The 25,384-nt window shown below is 40.7% G+C and overlaps 1 protein-coding gene across 1 annotated transcript; it reads right to left on the bottom strand.

The window, feature by feature from the left end:
* Positions 1–4,648: 4,648 nt before the first annotated feature.
* LOC124259276 lies at positions 4,649–5,401 on the bottom strand. Its single transcript, XM_046693382.1, has one exon. It carries the CDS (start codon positions 5,399–5,401, stop codon positions 4,649–4,651), a length of 753 nt encoding a protein of 250 aa, XP_046549338.1.
* Between the last annotated feature and the right edge of the window lie 19,983 nt (positions 5,402–25,384).

Here is a 25,384-nt window from a genome sequence, read left to right as displayed (position 1 = left end):
GATGTAGGTGAGGTGAGGTGAAATTGGGTTTTACGTCGTGCTTGAGAATATTTCGCTCATATGACGACGTGCATGCGTGTGTATGTGTATGTGCGGCTGCTTGTACTAGCCCAGACTTAAGCTGGTTTTATAGTGCTAGCCCACTGAGATACCATGCCGCAGTGAAGCATGAATACCCCACTCAGACACATTGTACTGACTCCGAGCCGACCAGTCCTTATTGTACCCATTAATGACGAGCGCCAGACAGGGACCAAGAAGTACCATATTTTAACGTCTTTTGGTATGATGCGGTCGGGGATCGAACCCGCGACCTTCCACTCACCGGGCGGACGCTCTAACGACTACACCACGGAGGCGGTCTATAACAGATGTAGATGACAAGATGAAAGGTGATATGGGTAGTTCACACAAAGATAATATTATCCAATACTAGACAAAGAACTAGACTATAATATTTTATTGCACCAATCAATCGTGAACTGTCATTAAATGTAGTAAAACTCCTGGGTACAATAATGTCATTAATGGTTTTCTTAATACTAAAGGTAACCGTGAACGGTGATCCGGGTTAGAATTGATCATCAGTAACCCATGCTTGTCGTAAAAGGCGACTAACGGATCGGGTGGTCAGGCTAGCTGAATTGGTTGACACATGTCATCGTATCCCAATTACGCAGATCGATGCCCTTGCTGTTGATCACTGGATTGTCTGGTCTCGACTCGATTATTTACAGACCGCCGCCATATAGCTGGACTATTGCTGAGTGCGGCGTAAAACTAAACTCACTCACTCTTACTAATGGTATTGGTTTCTTTTTTTATTAGTGCTACGTAATTGCATATTATCAACAGGTTATTTCCAAGTGTCATATTTGTCATTCACCAGAAAGGCTCAAAATAAATTGACTATATTTATTGAAATACATGCTATTGATCTGCACAAGGTTTTCGATTATATCAACGGGGGTTGGAGCATTATGGTGAAAGCTTGATAATATGGGTGTCCAAAACTATTGATGTTACTAATATCATATCATGTAATATCATATGTATGGCGGTAGTAAGTCATGTGTAAAGAATTTAGATGGTATTTATGGAAAGATTTTCTGTCGTTCCATGGCTTTAGGCAGGTTGAAAATCTGTCACCTATAATATTTCCTTCTGATGGTTACAGGAATGATCAATATGTGAAAATCTAGGTGTCGTGATAGATAATAATTGTATATTACTCATACTAGTTGTAGACCATGTAGTACTTACAAAATAATCCATTCAGGTACTCCTACGAAATGCGCACCTCAGGACAACGGTGACAAGGGTGATATTCAGCAAGGGTGGTAGAATAGCAAAGAAAGAAAAATGGTTGTACAATGGAGGTATCTTGTGTCCTCATATAAATATCTAGGGAGTTTGTTTTCTCCAAGCGCTGTGACTCCACAGTGGGTTGTGACTATTTAAGTCTCCAAAAAGCAAGAGAGACAAGATTACCGAGACCGTTGAAGCATGTGGAATATGCAAACACAAAAGGGGTTTCACAAGCAAGTTTATACGGTCAGTAGCGAGTGTCTATTGATGCAAACTTGTCACATTCGCCTCATTGATGCCACTAAACGTCGATGAAAGTCCGTGGTAGGATCAATCCATATCTGAGGAAGGATTTGGCAGAGTTCATGCAGTGTTGTTTCAGGGTTCGGATGACAACGTAAACGTCACTCAGTTTCATCTCAGACGTGTTCAGTGAAAGACAAATTTGGAAATCGTGCGGGCCAGGGTAACGCATGAACATTGTTCTGATTAAAATGCTGCTGCATGACTCGAGCAACATGTGATCTGGCGTTATCTTGTTGAAACGTCACCCCAGAGCCGTTCTGTTGCAAAGCGGCCATTTGCAAAATCTCGCCTCAGCACCCAAGGATACAAAATGAAATTTCAACTGTCTCTTTCTTGGACCGGGGATCTGCTGTTAAAGTTTCTCGAACAATAGAAAAATATTGTGTTTAGGGCATTTCGTCCTTGCCATTAGCTTCATCCATAGGGGCGTGGCTCGCTTAGAAACAGCGTTAGGAGGACATATAGGTATATAGACCTATGAAGTAATAGGGTAGGGTCTATGTACATATATGCTTTTCTAACGCTGTTTCTAAGCGAGACACGCCCCTGTGATCTCATGTCTCTTCAAGAGAAGGAGAAAACTACATCAAAGATAAAATCAGGAACATACACCACAGTCACGTGGAAATATAAATATGCATAATATATGTTCCACATCCCCTGGTTGTCTTGTCAAAATTCGTAATTGGGCAAGTGGCACTACCTGAGGAACAGGAGGTGGGGTCATTATTTCAGTGATCTATTCACATAATGTTCACCGGTACTTTGTCTTTTACGCCCAGTGGAATAAGTTTTGGGAGATAGTTATTCACATTCTCTGGCATTAATGTTTGACAATAATTACCCTCACTGGAAACATTATATCTCGAACACGAATAGGTTTCACGCTGTACTACGGTTGGGCATAAGAACGGCGTATTCGTTGTGACGAGCCAACACGAATTCAACCCACTTGGTTTCCCCACTTCCGATTCCCTGCTGCCCTGTTGTATTCACGTTTATACAATAAACACTAAAAGCAATTATTCGAAACTATGTTTTTCTTTGTTCGCAACTAACTTACTTCCCTCGGAAGCTTTACAACAACGTTTTTCTACATTCCTCCTCGTGGGATTGGTAGTGTGCCATCACAGTCGACCAGCATAACACGGAAACCCGTAATATCAGAGCAGTTTACTAATGGCATGATGATCTGACCACATGTGAGTTATGGCGATTTGATAATGTTACAGAAATCCCATGAGCAAAAACATACATAATTTGATTACCTTGGGAAGTACGCTGTAGAATGTTAATAAATATCCTTCTATCAGTGACTGCTCCGAGAGTTGTTATGGCTACGAAGCCTGTTGTATCAATTATTAATACGTCGGGTAGAAATATGAGCCGCTTCAAAACTGGCTTTGCAGCCGTGCACATCGATATGCAAAATGTTAGTTATTGTCAACGGAACATGAATTTATGATGAGGTTGATATATAATGATAAAAGTAAAATGTAACAAACCTTAAACTCATGTACACGATGTTCACCTTTCGCCACACAATAGACGACAGGGTGTACTGAAATAGCATCAAGCAAGGGAATACATTTCCACGACTGGAAATATAAGATGATGTACTGACTTTGAACAACGCAGCATGAATAATTGATGTGATCAAAGTCGTGACGGAATTAAGTTACAAAATAGGTTCAAGCGTTGTATAGCTAACACACCATACGTCCAGGGACAAATGTGGCACTCTGAGAGTCACTTTCAAAAATCACTGTAGTGTTAGTTGTTCCACAGACATTTCAGTACAGTTCTTCGTGGTTTCATTGTTCATCATTTGTTGTGCTTTGCACAGAACACGGTGGTTTTAGGTGATGGATGGTATCTGGGGCTGATGTGCGGTCCTATATTTATGATACATAAACATTTATACATGCGTGCAGCCTAGTAATTATCTCTGTATGTTGTACTGTATCATCTATGGTTCTATATTTGTTTCAACCTACTGCTGACAGTTAAGATGGTATATTTAGGTGATAATTGTACTGTGTTTGACGAATTGGGGACGTATACCGTTGGTTATATATCCGCAAATTTAGTTATATCGCGCAAGACAATAATGACGTCATAAATCTTGTTTCTATAATCTAACAGTGTTGGTCAACAGCCCGTTGCGAGTTGTTTGAAGTAAACTTACAATTAAATTATAATACTGTTTCGACTTTTGTAGCACAAAGTCCATCCATTTTGCTATAATAGGGGAGTTAATTGAAGACCTAGGGCTTCTGCAAATGATAATGCCCAGAAAAACAGCGTTACCCCTTTCGTGTAGGGATACATTCAAAAGTGTTGGTGAATCGGTTTTCAAATTGCGACCTTATATGCTGATTATACGGTCGGAAATATATAGCATTGTCCGATCTGAAATTGTGTTACACACTAAGTTGAATTAGGATGTCCGTTAGCCTTGGTTTGATACTTGCTCTATCTTTGTCAACGAATTTAATCAATAATGTGAAAACGTATGCTTTAGCATATCATCGAAACCAGTGGTTGTACGAAGATCATATTTTCACTCTGGATATCGAGGTTACTTCCTAAACTTGACCACTGTTGCCGCTTTGTGAATATTATTGTCTCTGCCCTAAATGTCATTACCGCTGCCTTTTTGTTTTATTCTACCATTATATACAATTAATAATGAAGGGGATAGTCAATAAAAAGATGAAACTATACATACATACATACGTACATACCTACGTACATACCTACATACCTACATACATACATACATACATACATACATACATACATACATACATACATACATACATACATACATACATACATACATACATACATACATACATACATACATACATAATAATGATGGGGTTTTGTATCCCGCTAGATTCCATATTCTCGAGTATGCTCAAAGCGGCACATAGTTCAAAGGTCATAGTGTTCACGGAATAGGAAGGTCTTTAGTCGTGATCTGAAAGAGTCAAATGAAGGAGAGAGTTTAATGTTTAGAGGCAGTGTTTCAGAGTCTTGGGGCATGAACACAGAATGACTTATCACCAAACCTTGAGAAGTTGTACTGAGGAATAGACAGAAGGTGGAGGTTGTCTGAGCGCAGTGAACGTTGGGACTGGTGGTGATTGAGTAGACAGGATAGGTATGATGGAGTCAATCCATGGTAGCACTTGTACGTCAGGCACAGTCTGGCTTCTACAGGAAGCCAGTGTAGTGATTGAAGAACTGGTGTAATTGGGGAGAATTTGGACACCCTTGACACCATCCGTGCTGCAGTGTTCTGTACTTTCTGGAGCCTTTGTAGTAATGATTTCTTGATTCCAAAGAGGAGGCTATTGGCATAGTCTAGCCGTGAAAGGACAAGGGATTGGACCAAGATTTTTGTGGTTTCAGTGGTTAGAAGATGACGGATCTGGCGGATGCATCTCAGGTGAAAGTAGCATGTCCTGCAGAGACTGTCTACCTGCTTCTCCATGGTGAGCTGTGAGTCTAAATAGACACCAAGACTCTTCACTTCGTCCGAGAAATATATTTCAGCTTGTCCAATACTAAGATAAGCCTCATCCACTGACTGAAGTTGACGCTTAGACCCTATCAGTATAGCCTCGGTCTTGTCGTCATTAAGTTTGAGTTTCCTACCAGTCATCCAAGCCTTAATATCCGATGTACATGCTGTTGTGCGATCCAAAGCTTGACTTATGTTGCTTGGGTGAAAACTATCAATGAGCTGGGCATCATCAGCAAAAGACTGGTGTTTCATCCCATGTTGATCCGTGATATGAGCAAGATTTTTTGTGTAGATGACAAACAGCACAGGGCCGAAGACAGAGCCTTGTGGAACTAACACTAACACTAACATACATACATTCATGCATACATACATTTTCTTCTAATTCTTGCCAAAAATACCTACAAACACGTTATCGGAACAATGTCAAAAAGGTAATCCCTCTATGAGTGAAGTAAACATGTTATTCTTCATATCATAAATTTGAAAGGTGTCTTTCTTTCAGTCATGGGGCGGTTGGGTAGCCTAGTGGTTAAAGTGTTCGCACGTCACGCCGAAGACCCGGGTTCGAATCCCCACATGGGTACAATGAATGAAGCCCTTTTCTGGTGTCCCCGCCGAGATATTGCTGGAATATTGCTAAAAGCGGCGTGAAACCAAGCGCGGGTATTTACAATCGCCCTTAAACGAAAACGTATGCGTTACTCCATTCTGCAGGCTTTTATGTGGAAATCATTAGAATCATATTCCACACTTTGTTTAGTACGTGTATTTATCATCTAATGAAGGGTGTTATCGGTGCAATAAAGCAATCTGATAAACTTGGTATCCAAATCTGATAACTAATGCAAATTACGTCAATCCACGATACTTTCTCAAAACTCCATACATGCTGTGCGAATCTAAAAACGTTTAACATTTCATTGATGCACGTTAAATTATTGTCCTCCTGAGAGGGTACGTAAGTCCCAAAGCAGTTTAAAGTAAGTTATACTTGCCAATATTTAAAATATTTTTGTTATTTTAAAGTATGGCTAAATTTTCCTGCAATTGCCAGCGACCGGATAGATGATGTAAATCCAGCTAGGACCCATGCAGGTAGCAAATGCACTGTAAGTCTCCATGGTCACTAGTATGGTGATCTACCTTCAGTTGTTGGCGATTTATAGCCTGTTTTTATGTTGTACTGTCTTCGTAAATTCAATAGTTTTAGATTTACATTCTAGCTTTAGACACCATCCGTGATACTGGAGTTATTTTACAGTCCTTCGATGACTAGTTATTTAACAACTTATATTTATTGTGTATGGAAAACCTTTCTCGTCACTATATGGCTGAAATATTGCTGAGGTGACGTAAACTTTTAACTCACTCACTCACTCCAGCAGACCTACACCAAGAGGCTACAGGATTGATATACTGCGTATGCAGTATTGTAACATACCAGATTTGCCCATGAACCACCGGCTTTTGGCAATTATGGATTTGATTAATAAATAGTCAAAAAGTCACACAGGTCAATGAATTTCTAGCAAAATATACTTCAAAATATATTAGAAATATGCCAGTTTAGGAAAAACATTAAATTCCTAATACGCTAGCCAATGTGATCTCAAAGACTCAGGAATTATTACTTTTTATTATCACAATAGTTTAGGAAGAATGTCCAAATCTTAAAAGGCTTGAAAGGACGTCTGCACTTTCATCTTTTTATTTATCTATATAAAATGTGTCCGTCAATGTAGTGACAACCGAGATAAAGGAAATTACATATGTTTAGAACATGTTAAAACCCTGCATTGAGAACACGGCGCCAATGGTAACCCAATGCTTGTTTGATCGACATTCTTGAAGTACAGCTCTACAGAAGATAAAGTGTACTACACCCAGGTGATCAGAAGTACATGTGCATAGTATCTTCTTTGAGTGGCATTTTTAGAAGTTAGAGAGTCAGATAATGACAAACTTTGTGTCTTGACCATTGTTTTACATGTAGTGAATCAGATAAAGGGACCCCCTTCTGTCAACTTCCCTTACGACAAATCTGTTACTCTGTGTAAGGCACGAAAAGAGACGTGCCTATACAATATGTGTCATAGCTAAAACATTTTGTCAAAAAATATTATTTTCTAGAGAGCTTTTTTTTATTACAGCAGAAGTTCAATAACAAGATATAATAATAATTATTATACAAGCGAATACATTTCACGTTGAACCTACATGTATGTGGTATAAAAGACAAACACTCTCAATGCCATTTCGACATGTGCGGAACATGACATAATGTAAGCAATACTGTCATTTGTATCACTTTCAAACCCTGTTTGAAGCAGTTGAGGCGGTCCAGTGGTGATATATAATGCAGTTTGTAAGGCGTTGTGAAGCCGTATCCAAGAGCTACCGCCGGTGAAAGTTTCTGCTGGATATTAACACTGATCAATGCAACTCTGACATATACTTTTTAAACACAGTTACAACATGACATGTAAAACAGAAAATGCATTTATACATAGGCATTTCTTTTGTATCCATTCCATTGCAATGTATCAGGTAGAAGACTGGCACATGTAAATATAACGAGATGTGTTAACAATTGTCAGTGTCTTTACTTGCTGACGTCAGTATTACGAGTAATGTGTCTCTTTTACAGTTCAGGAGTAATTTGATACGGGAAGAAATCACACTCATGATATTCAATTACAGTCATCAGAAAAGCCCAAGGTTGCCCTGTATCCTGATGTTTGTCTTTCGCCTGTTGCCATAGAAATGTTATCGAAAATCAAATATCGGATTACTGTGCGAAGTGGTAAATTAATGTTATAGATTGTGGGGTGTGGTAAAACTATTATGACTCTTTAGATGAATTAGGAGACTTTGATTTTTTAGTAGCCAGTGTATATGAAACGTTACTGAAGTTTCGTTGGTCGTATTAACATATCCAAAGTATGGACGACCGTGACAGTTAAAAACCTTTGACAGTGAAATCCAACTTACTTGGACAATGCATCTATTATTATCAGGGCGGTGGGGTAGTCTTGTGGTTAAAGCGTTGGCTCGTCACGCCGAAGACCCGGGTTCGAATCCCCACATGGGTACAATGAGTGAAGCCCATTTCTGGTGTCCCCCGCCGTGATATTGCTGGAATATTGCTAAAAGCGGCGTAAAACCAAACTCAGTCAGTATTATTATCACGAAAAGGTATTTCTGTCACAAATGTTCAAAATATGCTATTTAATATAGGAAATGGAAATAGATTGGAGTTAAAGATATATCCTAAACGGTGGTATTATTTAAAATAGTCCCTTAAACATAGTATTTAAGCTTTCAAGAGATGTGTCCCGTCGAATATCGATAGTAGTATATATACTGCTATATGAATTTCGAATTCGTTGCAAATTTGTTCGTATGCCCGTCGATCGTACGGATTGTTCACTGCATCCCACGCTTTGTCCTGTGGAAGCGGAGCTCTGATTTCTTTGAGGATACGTCTTATCTGATAGTACACATGAAACATAAACACAGCCCGACCCAGCGGGCCACGTCGATTGTCGCACAACGCCAAGCCGCACCCCGTTGTAGCGCACCACACGGCGAAATTGAATTGATTCTGCCAGAACTGCACAGAGTTGTGCACCGTTTTCACATTCGCCACCGAAACCCTGTAAGTTTTAAACACATCAATAAACTGTGCTCTGAAATGTAAACCATCCGCATCGACCACGGTCTTCATGTTCGTGAAATCTATATCCATTTTAGGGTAAAACACTCCCGGTTTGTACATTTAAAAAAATATTATATAATGGGTATATATACTTTAATATGTACGTGACACTTCCAGGAATAACGAGCGGTGAGTCCGTTCAACTGATGCACGCAATCGATAACACGTCGGGTCAACTCGAAGTCGCACTCTGCGATATCACCTACCTACGGCGATGGACCAACATTAACAGCAGCAACAACAGGCTGTTCGTCAATGATAAACTTAACCACATAACGGACGGCTACTACAGCGTATGCTCTCTCAGCGATGAAGTCTTCGAACCCGTGGGAGTCGAACTCAAAATTAACGACTCGAACTGCACGGTCGTGTTAGCCAGCAACGGAAGAAACGTCTTGAGACTCAGCCGGACGTTGGCGAGAACATTCAGGTTGCCGTCGAGCGAAATACCCCCGACAAACACCGTCACAGGCATGGGATTACCCGACCTAGTTCCATACCGCGAACTGTGCATTCATCTCGACCAGCTGAACACTACGGACAACATTCAAGGTGAACGCTGCTGAGAGCCGTACCGGTGAAAACGGAAACGTACAACGACGGCAGAACCGAGTCGTTTTCGTCACGGCAGTACAAGAAATTAACGCGAGGTACCATCTCGGAATTGAAAGTATGTTTTTTAGATATAAAAAAACATCCTATTGATATAGGGTACCTCAGCATAACGCTGCACATACGATAATGACTAGCGCTCAAGGACCCGGGACGCGATTAGGAAAATGTTCCAACCTAGCGATCTCCGACCTCGGGGACACACGCGGGTTCTACGCCCCAGGAATAGACGGTAAACTGTACGCCTTGCAGCTTAAAAATAACATTTACAAACGCGTTGAAGTCCCCGCCGGGGGGTCCGACAGTAACTTAAGTGATATCGTTGATACCGCAGGAGCGAACAGCAACACTCGGTACGTCCTAGTACGCAGCGGTGGGGATAAATGGATGATATACCCAGCGTTCGGGGGCAAAGTGTTCGACCTTGACGACGTCTAGGCCATGGTCGTCGCTCGAAACAAGCAGTACAGCCTCGTCTTCACCGACGACGACAAATTTGGGTTGGTACAATCTCGAACCGACTGGTTTCTCAACATCACGCTCGGCTCTCCCTACGTGTTCACAGAAAACAAAGACCACTACCTAAACAAAGTCGTGAACGGAACCCTGGTCGTGGCTTACGTCCCGACAGAGAGGCGCAGTGTGATCATCAGCGCAGTCTCAAGTACGACTTCCCACATGCTATCGAGTAAACCCGGGGAGCAAAACGTGGGGGTGCAAATAGTGTCTGAATTCGAGGGCGTTGTCAACATCCTTGAAAATCTACCGGATAATTCCACGCTGGTCATCAAAGTCTACCTCGGTGAACCATCATCACCAGTCGAAATCGTGAAAGGAATCAAACTCCGATGGACCAAACAACAACAATACAACCTTTGATCTGTTTACGTGCGGGTTGACGTCGATTCCCACACCAGTCTGCAGGGGGTCACCGTGGCCGTGGAAGACACGATATCACTCACCAAACTTTTCCTACCCTACAACATACATTTCATGGGGTTGAAGTGCACACCTGAGAAATTATCAGAAAACCAATTGGAAACTATTTTAAAACATTTTATATAGACGGTGAACAATCATCTTCCCAACGTCACGCTTGGCGATCTAGGAGACACGGAGGGGTTCGATTGGCCCGGCGAGGAAAACGCCTTGTACGTCCTGCGTTTAATAGACAACTTGTACGAGCGGGTGTCTCTGGCAGACTTTAAAGAACCCAAATGGTTGATCAACATAACCTTCACCGCACCTTACATCTCTTTAAACAAAAATAGGCATTTCACCGAAATTAGGAACAACGGCGTCGTTCTCGCGTCTTTCATTCCGAATTCTGATGGTATAAGAGTTTCCCGAATACAACATCAAACACACCGTTTCAAACGGGGATTTAAATTTTAAGCTCCACTTACCCGTTTACCTATCAGATCTTATAACTATGAAACCAGACACCACACTCATCATAGAAGTCTTTCTCGGAGACGCTATGGGGGGTTCAACCCGGCAACTTTTTACATTGCGCAGACATACATTGGGCCCTACGTTGCCGTATCGTCATACAACCGGGATCGGAACCCTTACTGAGATTTATACCCCCCGTAGTAACCCTCTATGGGTTTCGTATAGACCAAGATTTACCTATTAGTCTTTACAGTATTTTCCTGTACGATGATCTAAACTTTATAAGCCTCAAATACATTGATCGACCATTAAATAAAACACAATTAAAAAATATCTTATAAAATACATATATATACACAGGAGGGGGCTGTACCCAGTCGTGGAAGAAGAAGCGAAAACACTGGAAACCATAGACGGATTTCGTTTGAGTCATTTATGTGACATAAAACGTCAACTGGAACAAGATCGCGACATACGGAAAGCATTATGTAAGACATACCATAGAGCTTTCAATGTCGTGGATGGGGTTGATGCCTCCCTTATGGCAGCCAGTATGGGGTTAGGTGCGGTAGGTGTCGGGTTATTGTCCACCATCGTGGCCGCACCCGTGGTGCTAGGCATCGAAATAACAGCTGGAGTGTCAGGGTTGGTGGGATTGGTGTTTAAGTTTGCATCCCGCATGTTACAACGTAAATCATTGAAACACGACGAGATCAGAGTTCTAGCTGAAGCAAAGTTAAACATGGTAAGTGACCATATCTCCACGGCACTCACTGACAGTAAAGTCTCAGAGGGTGAGTTTCGTTTGTTACTCTCTGAACTCGCCAAGTACGACAGAATGAAACAGGAGATCCGGACCAAGTCTCGTAAAAGCACCACCATCGGTGAAGACGAGAATTTTTTTTTCATAGAACAGGGTCGACAACAAATCATCACGAAGACCAGAAAAGTCATAGGAGATTCACGATAAACTGTTTTGCAGATATCATCATAACTGTACGGAAGCGCTGAAGGGACCTGATGAAATATAATTTATCTTGAGCGCACAAGTTAGTATATTGAGCGCACAAGTTAGTATCTTGAGCGCACAAGTTAATATCTTGAGCGCACAAATAAGTTATCTTGAGTGCACAAGTTAATATATTGGGCGCACAAGTTAGTATCTTGAGCGCACAAGTTAGAATCTTGAGCGCTCACGTTAGTATGTTGAGCGCTCACGTTAGTATGTTGAGCGCTCAACTTGGTATCTTGAGATACACTGCTCCCTAAGCAGTTCATGTTGAAGCAAGGAAGAGCGGGGACGCGAGCTGATTCATGCTTATTTCAGTCTTGGGTTCCAATACAAACACATAACACATCTTCTTGTCAAAAATCATGGTATAGTATAGTACGCCATTCGAAGCGTATTCTGAGGTGTATGTCCCTCTTTCGCACCAGATACCAGATTTGCTGATGTTACAGTGAGTGAGTGAGTACGGTAACACCGCTTTTAGCAATATTCCAGCAATATCACGGTGGGGAACACGAGAAATGGGCTGCACACATTGTACCTATGTGGGGAATCGAACCCAGGCGTGGCGAGCGGACGCTTTAACCAAGAGGCTACCCCACCGCCCCGCTGATGTTACATACTTTATTGCGGACAACTTCGACGATCTGCACAAAGACATGGTTATCATTGATGCATCAGAAATGTATCCATTGCGGTTTAATCGTGAAACAGGATACTGTACGGTCGTTGTTGGACCCGGATGGTGTTGAATTTCGCTCAGGACACTGTCTTCATCGACGTGTTTATTCTTCAACTTCCTGTGTTGTTAAAACACACACACGTATACATAAGAGATTGATACGGAAGAAGTGAAACGGGGAACACGGTATTATAGTAAGAAATAAAGTCGGTATATATGCTATACGTGCACATACTAATGGATCAAATAAATCAGGCGGGTTTATATGATATTGTACAGAGTTAAACTGTCATTGTACCCACGTTAGGAAACATTACTGATACATGCAAACCAAGACTACAGACTATAGTTCCCTGAAAGTGGTCGACTTTACTTCCAATACATCAGACATTAGCTTTATATTTAAGATAATGAAGTATAACACTCAATGTTTACATTTTTCATGGTCATGTAATACTATATATACATAATAAAGCCGTAGCACAAAACAAGTTATCCAAGCTTTAAGCTAGTGTTCATAATACTATGTACCAATATAAGAAGTAAGTAAAACCACTATTTACCCCTGCAATCAACTCCAACTCATGTTTATGTTTTAATTCTTATTATGACATTACACATACCTAGGTCTGCTTTATGTAATAAAGCAAAAAGTGGTAAAATCAGATACAAAGAATAGTATTGACAAGCATAAAGACGATGAACGTTTACATGATAAACATTATCAATGTTCATGATACATATGCATACTTTTACATAGTCTCATCATAAACACCTATAAACACCTATGTAGTTAACTCCGACTCTGCATCGTTTAAAATCTTCCAAAAAGGATATAAGTTTGTACATTTTAGCCAGCAGTCAAGTAAATGTGCGTTCCATTAATGCCATTAGATGCTAAACACAAAGTTGAGCGTTCATGATATTAACTTGTGCGCACAAGAGACTAACTTGTGCGCTCAAGATATTAACTTGTGCGCTCAAGATATTAACTTGTGCGCTCAAGATACTAACTTGTGCGCTCAAGATATTAACTTGAGCGCTCAAGATATTTACTTGTGCGCTCAAGATACTAACTTGTGCGCTCAAGATAACTAACTTGTGCGCTCAAGATAAGTAACTTGTGTGCTCAAGATATTAACTTGAGCGCTCAAGATAAGTAACTTGTGTGCTCAAGATATTAACTTGTGCGCGCTCAAGATACTAACTTGTGCGCTCAAGATAACTAACTTGAGCGCTCAAGATATTAACTTGTGCGCTCAAGATAATTTTTATTTCATGAGGTCCCTTCAGCGCTTCCGTATAACTGAGTAACCGAGGAAGCCAGAGGTATTAATCATACCCAACGGTACAATAGTGTCACGTGACCAGGAAAGTGTTGGCCCGCGGTCATAGTGACCAGGGCCCGGTTGTTCAAAATTCTTTTAACCAGCCGTTAAGTACATTTAACAGACCGTTAACTTATAACAGAGGGTTATCTTGTTGTTCAAAACCCTGTTAACTTTAAACAGGTTGTTAACGTGACGTTAAGTTAACACACCTAAGGACCGCCGCTAACTTTTTAACAGTGTGGTTAACTCGCAAATGGCGTTCATTGCTAACACTGCTTTCATGAGGCCAGTTCAGCAAAGAAAGGATAGGGTGTATCGTGGACTGGACTTCGATACTGGAAATTATTCTGACGAAGAGTTACATACGAAACTGTAAATATGCACTTCATAGGAACTAAAATACACGTTGTACAAGAACATGATGCCTACGTTTCATCTTTTAACACTTGTGTAAAGGTTTATATGTTTTACTACACTAAATGTGTGAATTTCTTCTGTAAATATTATTCAAACAAACACTTTTAAGGAATCAAACACGTACACCCTACACCCACGTATGATATGATATTGAACAAGACTAAATGTAGATAATTAAATTAGTTTCATGAACAAATATCCGAATGATTACATTATGATACTGAAAGTGTAATCTGCGGGATATGGTGATTGAGTATACTCTTATTCTACCGACCTTCACCTCAGAGAAATTGCCAAATATGTACAACAATGTTGACGTATGACATCGCTACCGTTGGGATTTCTTAAAAAATGGCGGCTGACATGGGTTTTGCGAGGACCCTTCCCTTGATTCAGGGATCGTTTGTACATAAATATGAGATGTAAGTAATCAGAATGATTCTGACTATCTGTGTATTGTTACATGTTTTTATCGTTTTCATTCTAAGAAAGAGAAGAAGCGGCCAGAAATGCCGATTATTACCGTTGTCGTTCTGCGTGATTTTGCGTCAGTCATGGCGTCACGCTGCACAGAAACTTAATTGACAGTTTCGTATAAACATATCACATTCCTGTATTGTATCTATTTTTAATTTCCTGTTTCTTGCTACTATGCTCTTTCCATGCAAATGGGTGTCTGAAAATTTGATACACAGTATAAAGTCTGAAATTTTCTTTGTTTACATTTCAAACAGGTGTTGTCTTTCGAGCACAGCATTTGTTTCCACCTCCAATATCTTTCGTTTCAGTTTATCTAGACACTTGGTATTGATGACAAAGACCAGTTGTAATTAGATTCTAAAATGTATGAGGAATTCAGTAGGGCTGGGACGAGTAGGAAAAAAAGGAATCGAGTACCCGCATGTACTTACCCGAATCGGAATCGAGTCCCCGGCAATGTAAGAAATACATTCGGGTCAACCTCTGAATATTCAATCACGATTTGACAGAGACTATGATAGAAAACTTGAAAAAGTGGTAATAAGACATTAAAACTAACCTCAAGCTATTTAATTTACGTCTGTTTAACCAATATAGAGTAACACCATTACTTACACTCCTCGTTATAACAACGAACGTTTCGTTCCTGCTGTACTGCTCATGCACAGATAAATTACAGTCATTAAAACTATGCTACATTAATCGGACAATACCAATGATGTAAAAACCCGTGAATTTCCGGGTTAGAATATTGATCTTCAGTAACCCATGCTTGTCGTAAGAGGCGACTAACGGGATCTGGTGGTCAGACTCGCTGACTTGGTTGACAGATGTCATCGTATCCCAATTGCACACATCGATGCTCATGTTGTTGATCACTGGATTGTCTGGTCCAGACTCGATTATTTACAGACCGCCGCCATATAGCTGGAATATTGCTGAGTGCGGCGTAAAAGTAAACTCACTCACTCACTCAATGATGTAAATGTATGTTACGTCAAAAACGAAAAAGACAAGCTATTGTCTGCCCTTGTCATTACAGAGCTCTCTCCCTTTCCGGGTACCCGATTCCTAGAAATAGGACTCGATTCCAGCTGTACCCGACCCGGATTCGAGTACCGTAGTACCCGTCCCAGCCTTAGAATTCAGTGATGCATTTGTCGCCGCTGAATATGAAATATATGTGATGTAATTAACGTCTCAATACCGGCCTTCGCGAGTGAGTGATATGCAGACTTCGTAGTCACTTTGATTAAATTTTATATTTGAATATCGAAACCCTTTTTGTCACAGCGAACACAACACTATCTCTTGTCATTTTACACGATAATGTTTGGAATTTTAAACTTATTTCATAACAATATCTGAATGCTAATGTTATACACTGATGTATTATATATAAGGAATACAATGGCACAATAGTATTTTTCTGCCGAATCGTTGCAGCGTTCTATAATACACTTATGAAATATAATACATGTTTTCCGTCCTTGAAGAAATTGAAAAGAACTATCTATGCATTTTCTATAGTCACTAAATGGAAGTTCATCTGATCAATGAGTATCGAGGAAATTATGTTCATCTACTACAGCGTTCTATAATACACTTATGAAATATGATACATGTTTTCCGACCTTGAAGTTATTAAAAAGAGTTATGCATTTTCTGCAGTCACTTGTGAATTGAACTAAATGAAGGGTCATCTGATTAATGAGTATCGAGGAAATTATGTTCATCTATAAATTAGACGCAGCTTCATGTTTTTCAAGACATCTTTCCGGAATATGCGTCTGTGAAGGCGTTCAGATAATGACGATATTGCACAGTTTTATTTATGAGATTCCTGTCAACGGTAAGGTCGAATAATATATCGATTGTATTCAGCAGTGTTGGCCCTGGGGCCTATAGTACAATTACAGTTTGATTACTTTCACGTGGTGCTAGTAACATATTAAATTTCTATTGGTATTCTATTTCAGATAAAAGGCTAATGGTATTATTGTCACAACATTTATATTGTTTGATGTTAAAAGCTTTGGCAATGTGTGTTCATACATTACAATTTTTGACAGACTTGGCAAATAATTAATAAATGATATTGATAGCATCTTAATGACTTGGCCATACAGTCATGACAATTTAAGGAGTGAAAACTGAGCGATAGGTCTTGTGGCAATTCAAAGATTCATTAAGACCATAGCCGTCTAAGCGTAACTCCTGTGTGTAATATTTGTAAATATTCTATCCACTGAAAACATGCTTCTACTATTAAAATTACATGTATTTTCATAGATTCATCATATTTTATCTAAAGCTGTGCTATAGTTTCTCATTAAAATGTCTTGTGTTCCAATTGTGTTCCAATACAAGCGTTCGTAGCGCTACGACATTCGCATGTCTATGATAAACTATAGAGTTGGTCTCAACCATTGACTGGATTGCATTCTCATCGTCAGCAGAGAAATTTCGACTTCTCCTTGGGGTGCAGGCGACATTTCGCGATTCCATTTTGGGTAATCCGGAAGTAAACAGAAAACGGAATTGTGGGATATATGAAAGCTAACCACATTCGTCACCACTCGCCCCTTTCCGTAACCTCCAAGAAGCGGTATTCGGTTTGTTCCGGAATAACACGAGTGGGTCACGAATGAGCTAACCAGTGACGTTAACCACACTATTAAACTTTGACGGCGACGTTAGCTAACGGCATGACTAACCCTGTTTTGAACTACGCATATTTAACGTTCGGTTAACTAACGGCCGGTTAAGGATTTAATCGTCCGTTAGGAGTTAACCGGCGGTTAAGATAACCGAGTATTGAACAACCGGGCCCAGGAAGTTTTGGGGCGAACAAAAAGTGGTTATATACAATAGCGGTACGAGATTAGGGCCTGATAAAAGGTTTATTTGATAAATAGAGGCTTATGTCAAAAGTGATCTCGTACCCCTAGTATATATACTACTATCGATCGATAATTAACGCAGAACTCTTTGTGGGCCATACGAAACAGAATAACTCAAGACTTTGGCACTTAAAGATCTAAATGATAATAAATTCCTTACACGGCCACTTGCAAGGTAACCCAGAATGGTAGGGCCCATTTGAATCGTTCGGCCTCGCGAAATACGGATTCAAACGGCCTTGGAAATAAACAGGTCATTCTATTGTTACGGTTTAGAAATAATTTAGATAAAAGGTTTGTGAGTCCCCGTTTGTGAGTTTGTGTGTACCGAACGTAGATCATTTAGGCCTTATTGGAAAGGTTCCAATCTCGACTTTTACCATTATCAGATGCGTCAGGCTAAACGTGTATGCAGAGCTGACAATAAATCTAAAAATAATACAGGTAATGCATACATGTACAGGCAATACAAGAAGACCAAATGTGTTTTAGACGGCAGAAACGTAGATCTGAGAGACATTGGTACAAAGAGAAGTATTGTGAGATCGATAAGGCTGCTGAAATGGACATAAATGAATTCTATCGAGTAGTTAAAAGACAAAGAAACACAAAAGTTCTCAGCTCAGATATGAAATACAAAGGCATAACTTCTAATTCAGACTTCTAATATGGGACGATTACTGCAGTGGTTTCTTTATCCCATTGTTCAACCCAGTCTATTATAAGACGTACGCGTATGTCAATAACATTGCGAACAGGCCTTCGAACATAAATCAAGATTCAACTGCGACTGCTGCATATATCTTGAAAAAGGTCATCGTCCACTACACTGAAAGGAACTGTACAGTTTACGCCTCTTTCTTAGATGTCTAAGCGTGAGTGAGTGATCGTTAACGAGGAAGCGTTTGATAGGATATGGCACAATGGTCTGATTAAGTTGTACGAACTTGGACACTCCTACCACAGTTCAACAGCATGTATTAAACATCAAAGGATGTACACGTCACGTCTTTTCTGTTCTTCAAGGTGTAGGACAGGGTTGGGTGCTTTAATCTTGGATGTTTTTGGTGTACTAGTATATATATGAAACTAAACTAATATGAATCCATATACTAAATGACTGTGGACTCATCATCGCAAGCGAGCTTGTTCCATCTGTTTTGCTGGCAGATGAGAGATTTGCCAATGCAAAAAAGAGTTGCAAACGTATCTTCCCAGCAGGTTCTAAACGTGGCAGTAGTTATGTGTTCAAAATCAATACAAATGGCATTCCTGTTTACGCAGAATGATACATAGACACTACGAAAATAGACAGTAGGACCAGGAAGGCATGTTTCAATGGAAGGAGAATCTGCGGTTCTCTTAAAGATATCGACTTAAAGGCTGGAGTCGTTAATCCCGTCTGTTTGTGTTAAGATCAGTAATGGAAATTGCTTCACAACTTTGGTTTCTGTTACAAAAAAATAGACTCAGGAAATAGACGTGCGCTGTGCGAGAGGTCTGATATTGTTCGACTAAGAAAACAATTCTTAAGCACAATACAGAACAAACGAAAAGAGGGTTACGAGCTTGTATACTTAGACGAAACATGGGTAAATGCTTCCAAACCACAGGGACACAATGGCTCGATAACACCTCTTCAGATTCCTGGTTTACAAGAATCGGCGATTCCTACCTGGCTGCTTCCTAGTCTTTAAGGCAAAATCCAAAGACGGGGTAGTGTGCCTAGAATAGGTACGAAATCAACTGGTACCAGTACTGCACACACCCCTTCTCTCTTCGGCAAATTCAAACTTCGGCATGTACAGAAAATTGTTCAACAATCAACAGACACCATCGCGCAGGAATTATGGCAAAAGTGCGTTGAGAAAGTTGAGAATGAAATAGAGAGACATTATTGGGAACAAAGTGGACTGAACCATGTCACCATCAAGCCAGTCATCATCAGGGTAGACTTTGACAGCAGTGACAACTATTCGGATCACAGCGACACCGATTCCGAATGCAGAATCACGGCTTCGGAAAGTAGCAACTCCGACGCCGAGTGAACATCCAAAGTGGTAACCAGAAAACGGCTTTTGAGATGACTCCCGTTTTCACTGCACACGCGTGTTGCCTACCTGGCTGTTCTACCAGCAAGTGATCCCCCCTCATCAAAATAACGAAAAGTAACAACAAAATAATGATCGTTTGTTAAACAACTTTTTACACGTCTCATCAGGTAACTGGCAGTTAGGACTATGACGTCGTCACTGACGTCGGAGTATTCACAATGTAAGTGACATCACTCCTTCATCGGGTAAATGAATCATTCACCTGATGAAGGAGTAAGGATATACTCCGAAAGGTTGTGTTCCTCATAATAAAGAAGTTGACATCCATACAAAACTCTCTTCCTCATGTATATCACTTCTAAATGCCATTCAAAGACAAGACATAAATATATTCTCATAGGGATGATAGTGAGTGAGTGAGTGAGTTTATTTAACGCCACACTCAGCAATATTCCAGCTATATGGCGGCGGTCTGTAAATAATCGAGTCTGGACCAGATAATCCAGTGATCAACAGCATGAACATCGATCTGCGCAATTGGGAGCCGATGACATGTGGCAACTAAGTCAGCTAGCCTGACCACCCGATCCCGTTAGTCGCCTCTTACGACATGCATGGGTTGCAGATGATCAATTCTAACCCGGATCTTCACTGGTATCAGGGTTTACGGCACATAAAGCTGAAAAGCTGATTTCTTGACGTTTGCAAATGTATCGTTATTCATAGAAATGCTCTCATTTCTAAGCATATTATGTTTGTTTTGTTTAATGCTGTACTCAATAATTTTCCAGCTGGATGCGGTCGGTAAATAATAGCGTCTGAACCAAATAATCCAGTTGGTTGTAAGTATACTAAATCATTTGGTTACATTTATGTGTAAGCCTAGTATATGTTATATTTAGGATTACACTTTCTCAGTAACGTAATTTTGTTGGCTTGAGTCCCATCTGGGATTCGAACCCACACCCTAAGAGCCAGGCACCTAATCGACAACACACAAGGCCAGCCGCCTAACCCGCTTAGCCACTGTAATCCCAAGTATAACATATGTTACATTTGACTACTTTCTAAATGGCAATATGTATTCATAGCCTAGTTTGTGTATGTTTAGAAATGTTGTGGAAATGCATTTACACCAGTGTCAATTCAACTCCATTATCCTGGCAAGTGTATTTTGTCATATATGCCATAGGGTAATAACACGTGGCCCGTGGCTAATAAAAATCCAGCCTGGCCAGTATATCTCCACAGTCACTGGCCCGAGTGGCTAGTGAATTTTCATGGGTTCATTTTCTAAATACATCACTCTCTCCAACTTGTTGAGTTTGATACACTTTTAAATCATGCAAGATTATAGCCTGATAAATGATGGTATTTTACCTTTCTGTAATATTTTGCTTAGTTTCTACATTCTGATTTCGGGCTTGTGAATTATTTTGTGGGCTAGTAACTCTCAGGCATAGCTAGCCCGACTGGCTAGCAAAATTTGGAAACGATTTCTTACACTGGTTATGACAGTGGACTAATCTATAAACTCTGAGGGGCAGTGGGGTAGCCAAATGGTTAAAGCGTCCGATCATCACGCCGAAGATCCGGGTTCGATTCCTTACATTGGTACAATGTGTGAATATTGCAAAAAGTGCTGTAACACTTAACTCACTCACTCACTCCATAAACTCAGGAGTCGTGGTCTCATTCAACCAATACCTAAGTCAAATACCAAGGACAACAGACCCTATTGCTTACCGGGGTATAACATTTGCATAATGTGTGTACAAAGAAGGGCAGAAGTACCGTTGATCATTTAAAAGATCTGACTAACATTATAGAAACAGAATAAAGAAGCTAACCCCTGCACCGCCTTCGTATGCTTGCCCTATGACTCTGTAGATAGAACTCGTCTGTGAGGACTATATACAGGAATTGTAGCGCTTGTCTAAAAGTGAATGGTTATGATTCTGAGCGGTTACATGCAAACAACAGGTGTGAAACAGGGATGTCTTGTATCCCCTCTGATGTTTAATATATTCCTAAACAACTTAATATTGGCATCCAGATTGACAATGAACTTAAAAATCTTCCTCTGAAGAAACGTGTGTCCCCCCCTGTGTATGAACCCCAGCACTGGAGACGAGATGCATGTATTGCTACATCGCCTGGTGTATGATGTCCTCACAGATTAGTTATACCAAGAAGCAAGTGCCATATTTCCGTGCAGCGTTTGCCCCAAACCCTTAAAAGCTGCAGGCCCTAAGGACCCAGAACCATAAAAGGTTGTGGGCCCTGATCAGAATGTGTAGGCCCTATATTTTGGCGACAATATAAGTAATTCACAGGAAACAGTGAGTGAGTGACTTAAGATTTAACGTCACATCGGCAATATTTCAGCCATATCGTGACATACTTGTCTTTCCTGTTGTTTCTGGTATTTCTGAAACTCAGGGACTAAATTTGATAAAGATGAATGCTTGGCGAGTGTTTCGCCAAGCTTATTGGCAATTTCGGCCTTATTCGTCAATGCATTGTCACCATCCTTCAGATGGTGGACACTGCATTTGGACCCTTTACCTTTAATCTTCTTCACAATATTCCATACCTTAGAAATAGGTGTACGTGAGTTAATTTTGGAAACATAGTGTAGCCATGACTGTCGTTTATTTTGTTTAAATGTACGACGAGCCTTTGCGTTTGAAATTTTAAACTGATTTAAGTAATGGACTGTTTGATGTCGACGGAAATATTTTTCTGCCTTCTTCCTAGCCTTTCTAGCTTGTTTGCATTCAATATTAAACCATGGCTTACGGATGTGTGGAACCATGGAGGACTTTGGAATACAATCATCAGCAGTCATATTTAATTCATCAGAAAACACCTGAATAGGATCAGACACATTTCGAAAGAATTCGGGTTTTAATCTGTTATTGCATAAGGTCTCAAATAAAGACCAATCTGCCTTGTTAAAGTTCCACCTTGACGATGGGGCGGCATCACTTGGGTTTATGGATGATAGAATAGTGGGAAAATGGTCACTTCCACAGAGGTCATCGTGGTCTGACCATTCAGATTCATTGTATAAAGTTGAATCCGCAACAGATATATCCAGAGAGGAGTATGAACTAATTGCAGGATGAAGATATGTGCTAGAACTATCATTAAAAATACATAAATCGGTATTTGTGAAGAAATCTTCGAGAATGTTTCCTTTTGTGTTGGTGTGATTACTGCCCCCAAAGCGGGTTATGACCATTTAAATCTCCCATGATAATGGGGAGTTGGTCATAAAGCATCTGAAGGTCAGACTGCTGCAGAGACGATGATGGCGCAATGTACAGTGAACACCAGGTGACAACAATATGCAGAGTAACACGAACCGCATCTGCCTGAAGAGGGGTATTGAGAGGAACAACGCTGTGAATAGTTCCATGATTAACTAAAACAGAAGATCCTCCAGTTGCCTTATCACCTTGAGACGAAAAACAATTGTAGGAATCATATTGCCTTAAATCAAACTTATCTGTGGATTTGAGGTTTCCTGCAAACATAATGCTGATGGTTTAAAGTCTTGAATTAAAAGTTGCAAATCATTAACATTGTTTATTAATCCTCTACAGTTCTACTGAAGAATATTAAAAGAACAGTTCATGGAGGCTTAACTGGAGATCGGGATCTTGGGGTAGATCATCTCCGTTGAGTGGACGGAGATGTATTTACTTCCATGTCCAAAGGTTCAAAGCTGTTATGAACCTCTATGGAGGATGTTAATGGGGAAGACACCTCAACATGTTTGAGGGATCTTAATTCTTTCTTTTTTAATTGTTTTCTTTCCTTACTGGTTAGTTTTACAGGCTTTTGTGATTTTTGTACTGTCTCAATTTCAGTTTCTGGTTCAGTCGAAGTCTGAGGCTCAGGGTGATATCAGTCTGTGATGCAGCTGATGGTAATTTGTTGACGTCTCGAGCAACTGAAGACATGGACTGCTTGTCTGTGATCCAGCAGATGTCTGTCTGACATGCTCTGTTAACTTTGGAGCGTGACGAAGAAACGACAGCAGAGTAAGAGATTGAGGATGGAGTAATATGAGTTTGTGTAGCCAGTAATTTAGTTGCTTCAGAAAAGGAAATAGTATTGGTATGCTTTAGTTTGAGTATCTGTGATTGTTTCTGGTAGAAAGGGCAAGATTTTGAGGAAGAAAAATGCTCACCGTTGCAGTTAGCACATCTAATCTCATCTGTACAGGTAGAACTGTCATGATCTTTGCTGCAACGGGAGCATACTGGAGATTTGTTGCACGACCTGGCCCCATGTCCAAACTTCAGGCAGTTATAACAGCGAAGTGGGTTAGGTATATAAACATTCACCTCAATGTTAAATAGCCAGCCTTGATTGAAGATGGAACTTTGGGGAGAGCAAAAGTGAGAAGATAGGTGGTTGTGGGAACAATTCTGTCTTGAGCCATCAACTCCATCGACCACTAGAAAACGTGGCCATGAGTCAACATTATCTTGTGAAGTGCTTTCATCATCATCAGAAGAAGTAGTATCAATGTCTAAATGCCTTATTTTATTGTTTGATCGAGAACCAGTATATCGTACGCGTAGTGTTGCCATGGTAATAGGAAAAATTCAACATCCCTGCTCCCCGCCCACCATGGAGTGTCAACAAGGACGGTGTCGAAGTGGAAACCGACTTCAAACACCAGGGTTACAGGGGTGCTATACTCCAGCAAAAGAGACACAGGTAGCTACAATAGTCAAACAGAGTAAAAGTAAGGCTGGTTCCGCCCTAGACAGTTACCTGAAGACCAATAGAACCCGGAGGTCAATTATGCCAGATTGGCCCATGAGCCACCACCTTCTGGCATAGGACTCTAGGCAATACAATGTCATGAATAATTTGAATTTAGAATAGCCAAAACCAAAATAATATATCAAATATGTGCAATAATATTCACTATGCACAGGGCCTGGCGTGACCAGCCGATTGATTGAACCGGGCCCATTCAACCACCCGTATAGGTGAAGTAAGGGGCGAAGTGGTGTGTTGGGCAGCAGGAACACCTGGTCCTGGTTCCAGTGCCCTCAACCACCAGACTCCCGTCCTCCACCGACACAGGGGAGCAACCCACGGCAAACAGGTTGCCCAATTCGGTCTTACGACCAGCAATTGGGTGCTGTGGACCAAATATACCCCCGGGTCCACACGGGGGATCGAAGAGATCTTAGCGTTACCCAGCACCCACCACGAGGAGGTGGCTCTTCAAGGGTGCCAGTGAGTGAGTGAGTTTTGTTTTACGTCGCTTTTAGCAATATTCCAGCATTATCACGGCGTGGGACACCAGAAATGGGCTTCACGCATTGGAATCGAACCCGGGTCTTCTGCGCAACGTGCGGACGCTTTAACGACTAGGTTACCCCACCGCCCCCTCACAGCAAACAAAAAATGTGACAACAAAAACAAAAGAGTTCAATTAGAAATGTTAACTAGAAGTTACTGAATGACATGTGTCAACCAATGTACTCTTAGTTATCGGGGCTGAAAAAGCTGTCGGTCATAAGGACCTGCAGGAAACAAAAGCTGTGGGTCCGAGTGGTTTTCAGTTATCTACGGGTCGAAGGACCGACGATAATTTCG

This window comes from Haliotis rubra, unplaced genomic scaffold (genome assembly GCF_003918875.1).
Source record: "Haliotis rubra isolate DU_JTF1 unplaced genomic scaffold, ASM391887v1 Scf716, whole genome shotgun sequence".
NCBI lineage: Eukaryota > Metazoa > Mollusca > Gastropoda > Lepetellida > Haliotidae > Haliotis > Haliotis rubra.
Note: the sequence above shows the minus strand (reverse complement) of the source record. Positions and strands in the feature narration are given on the sequence as shown.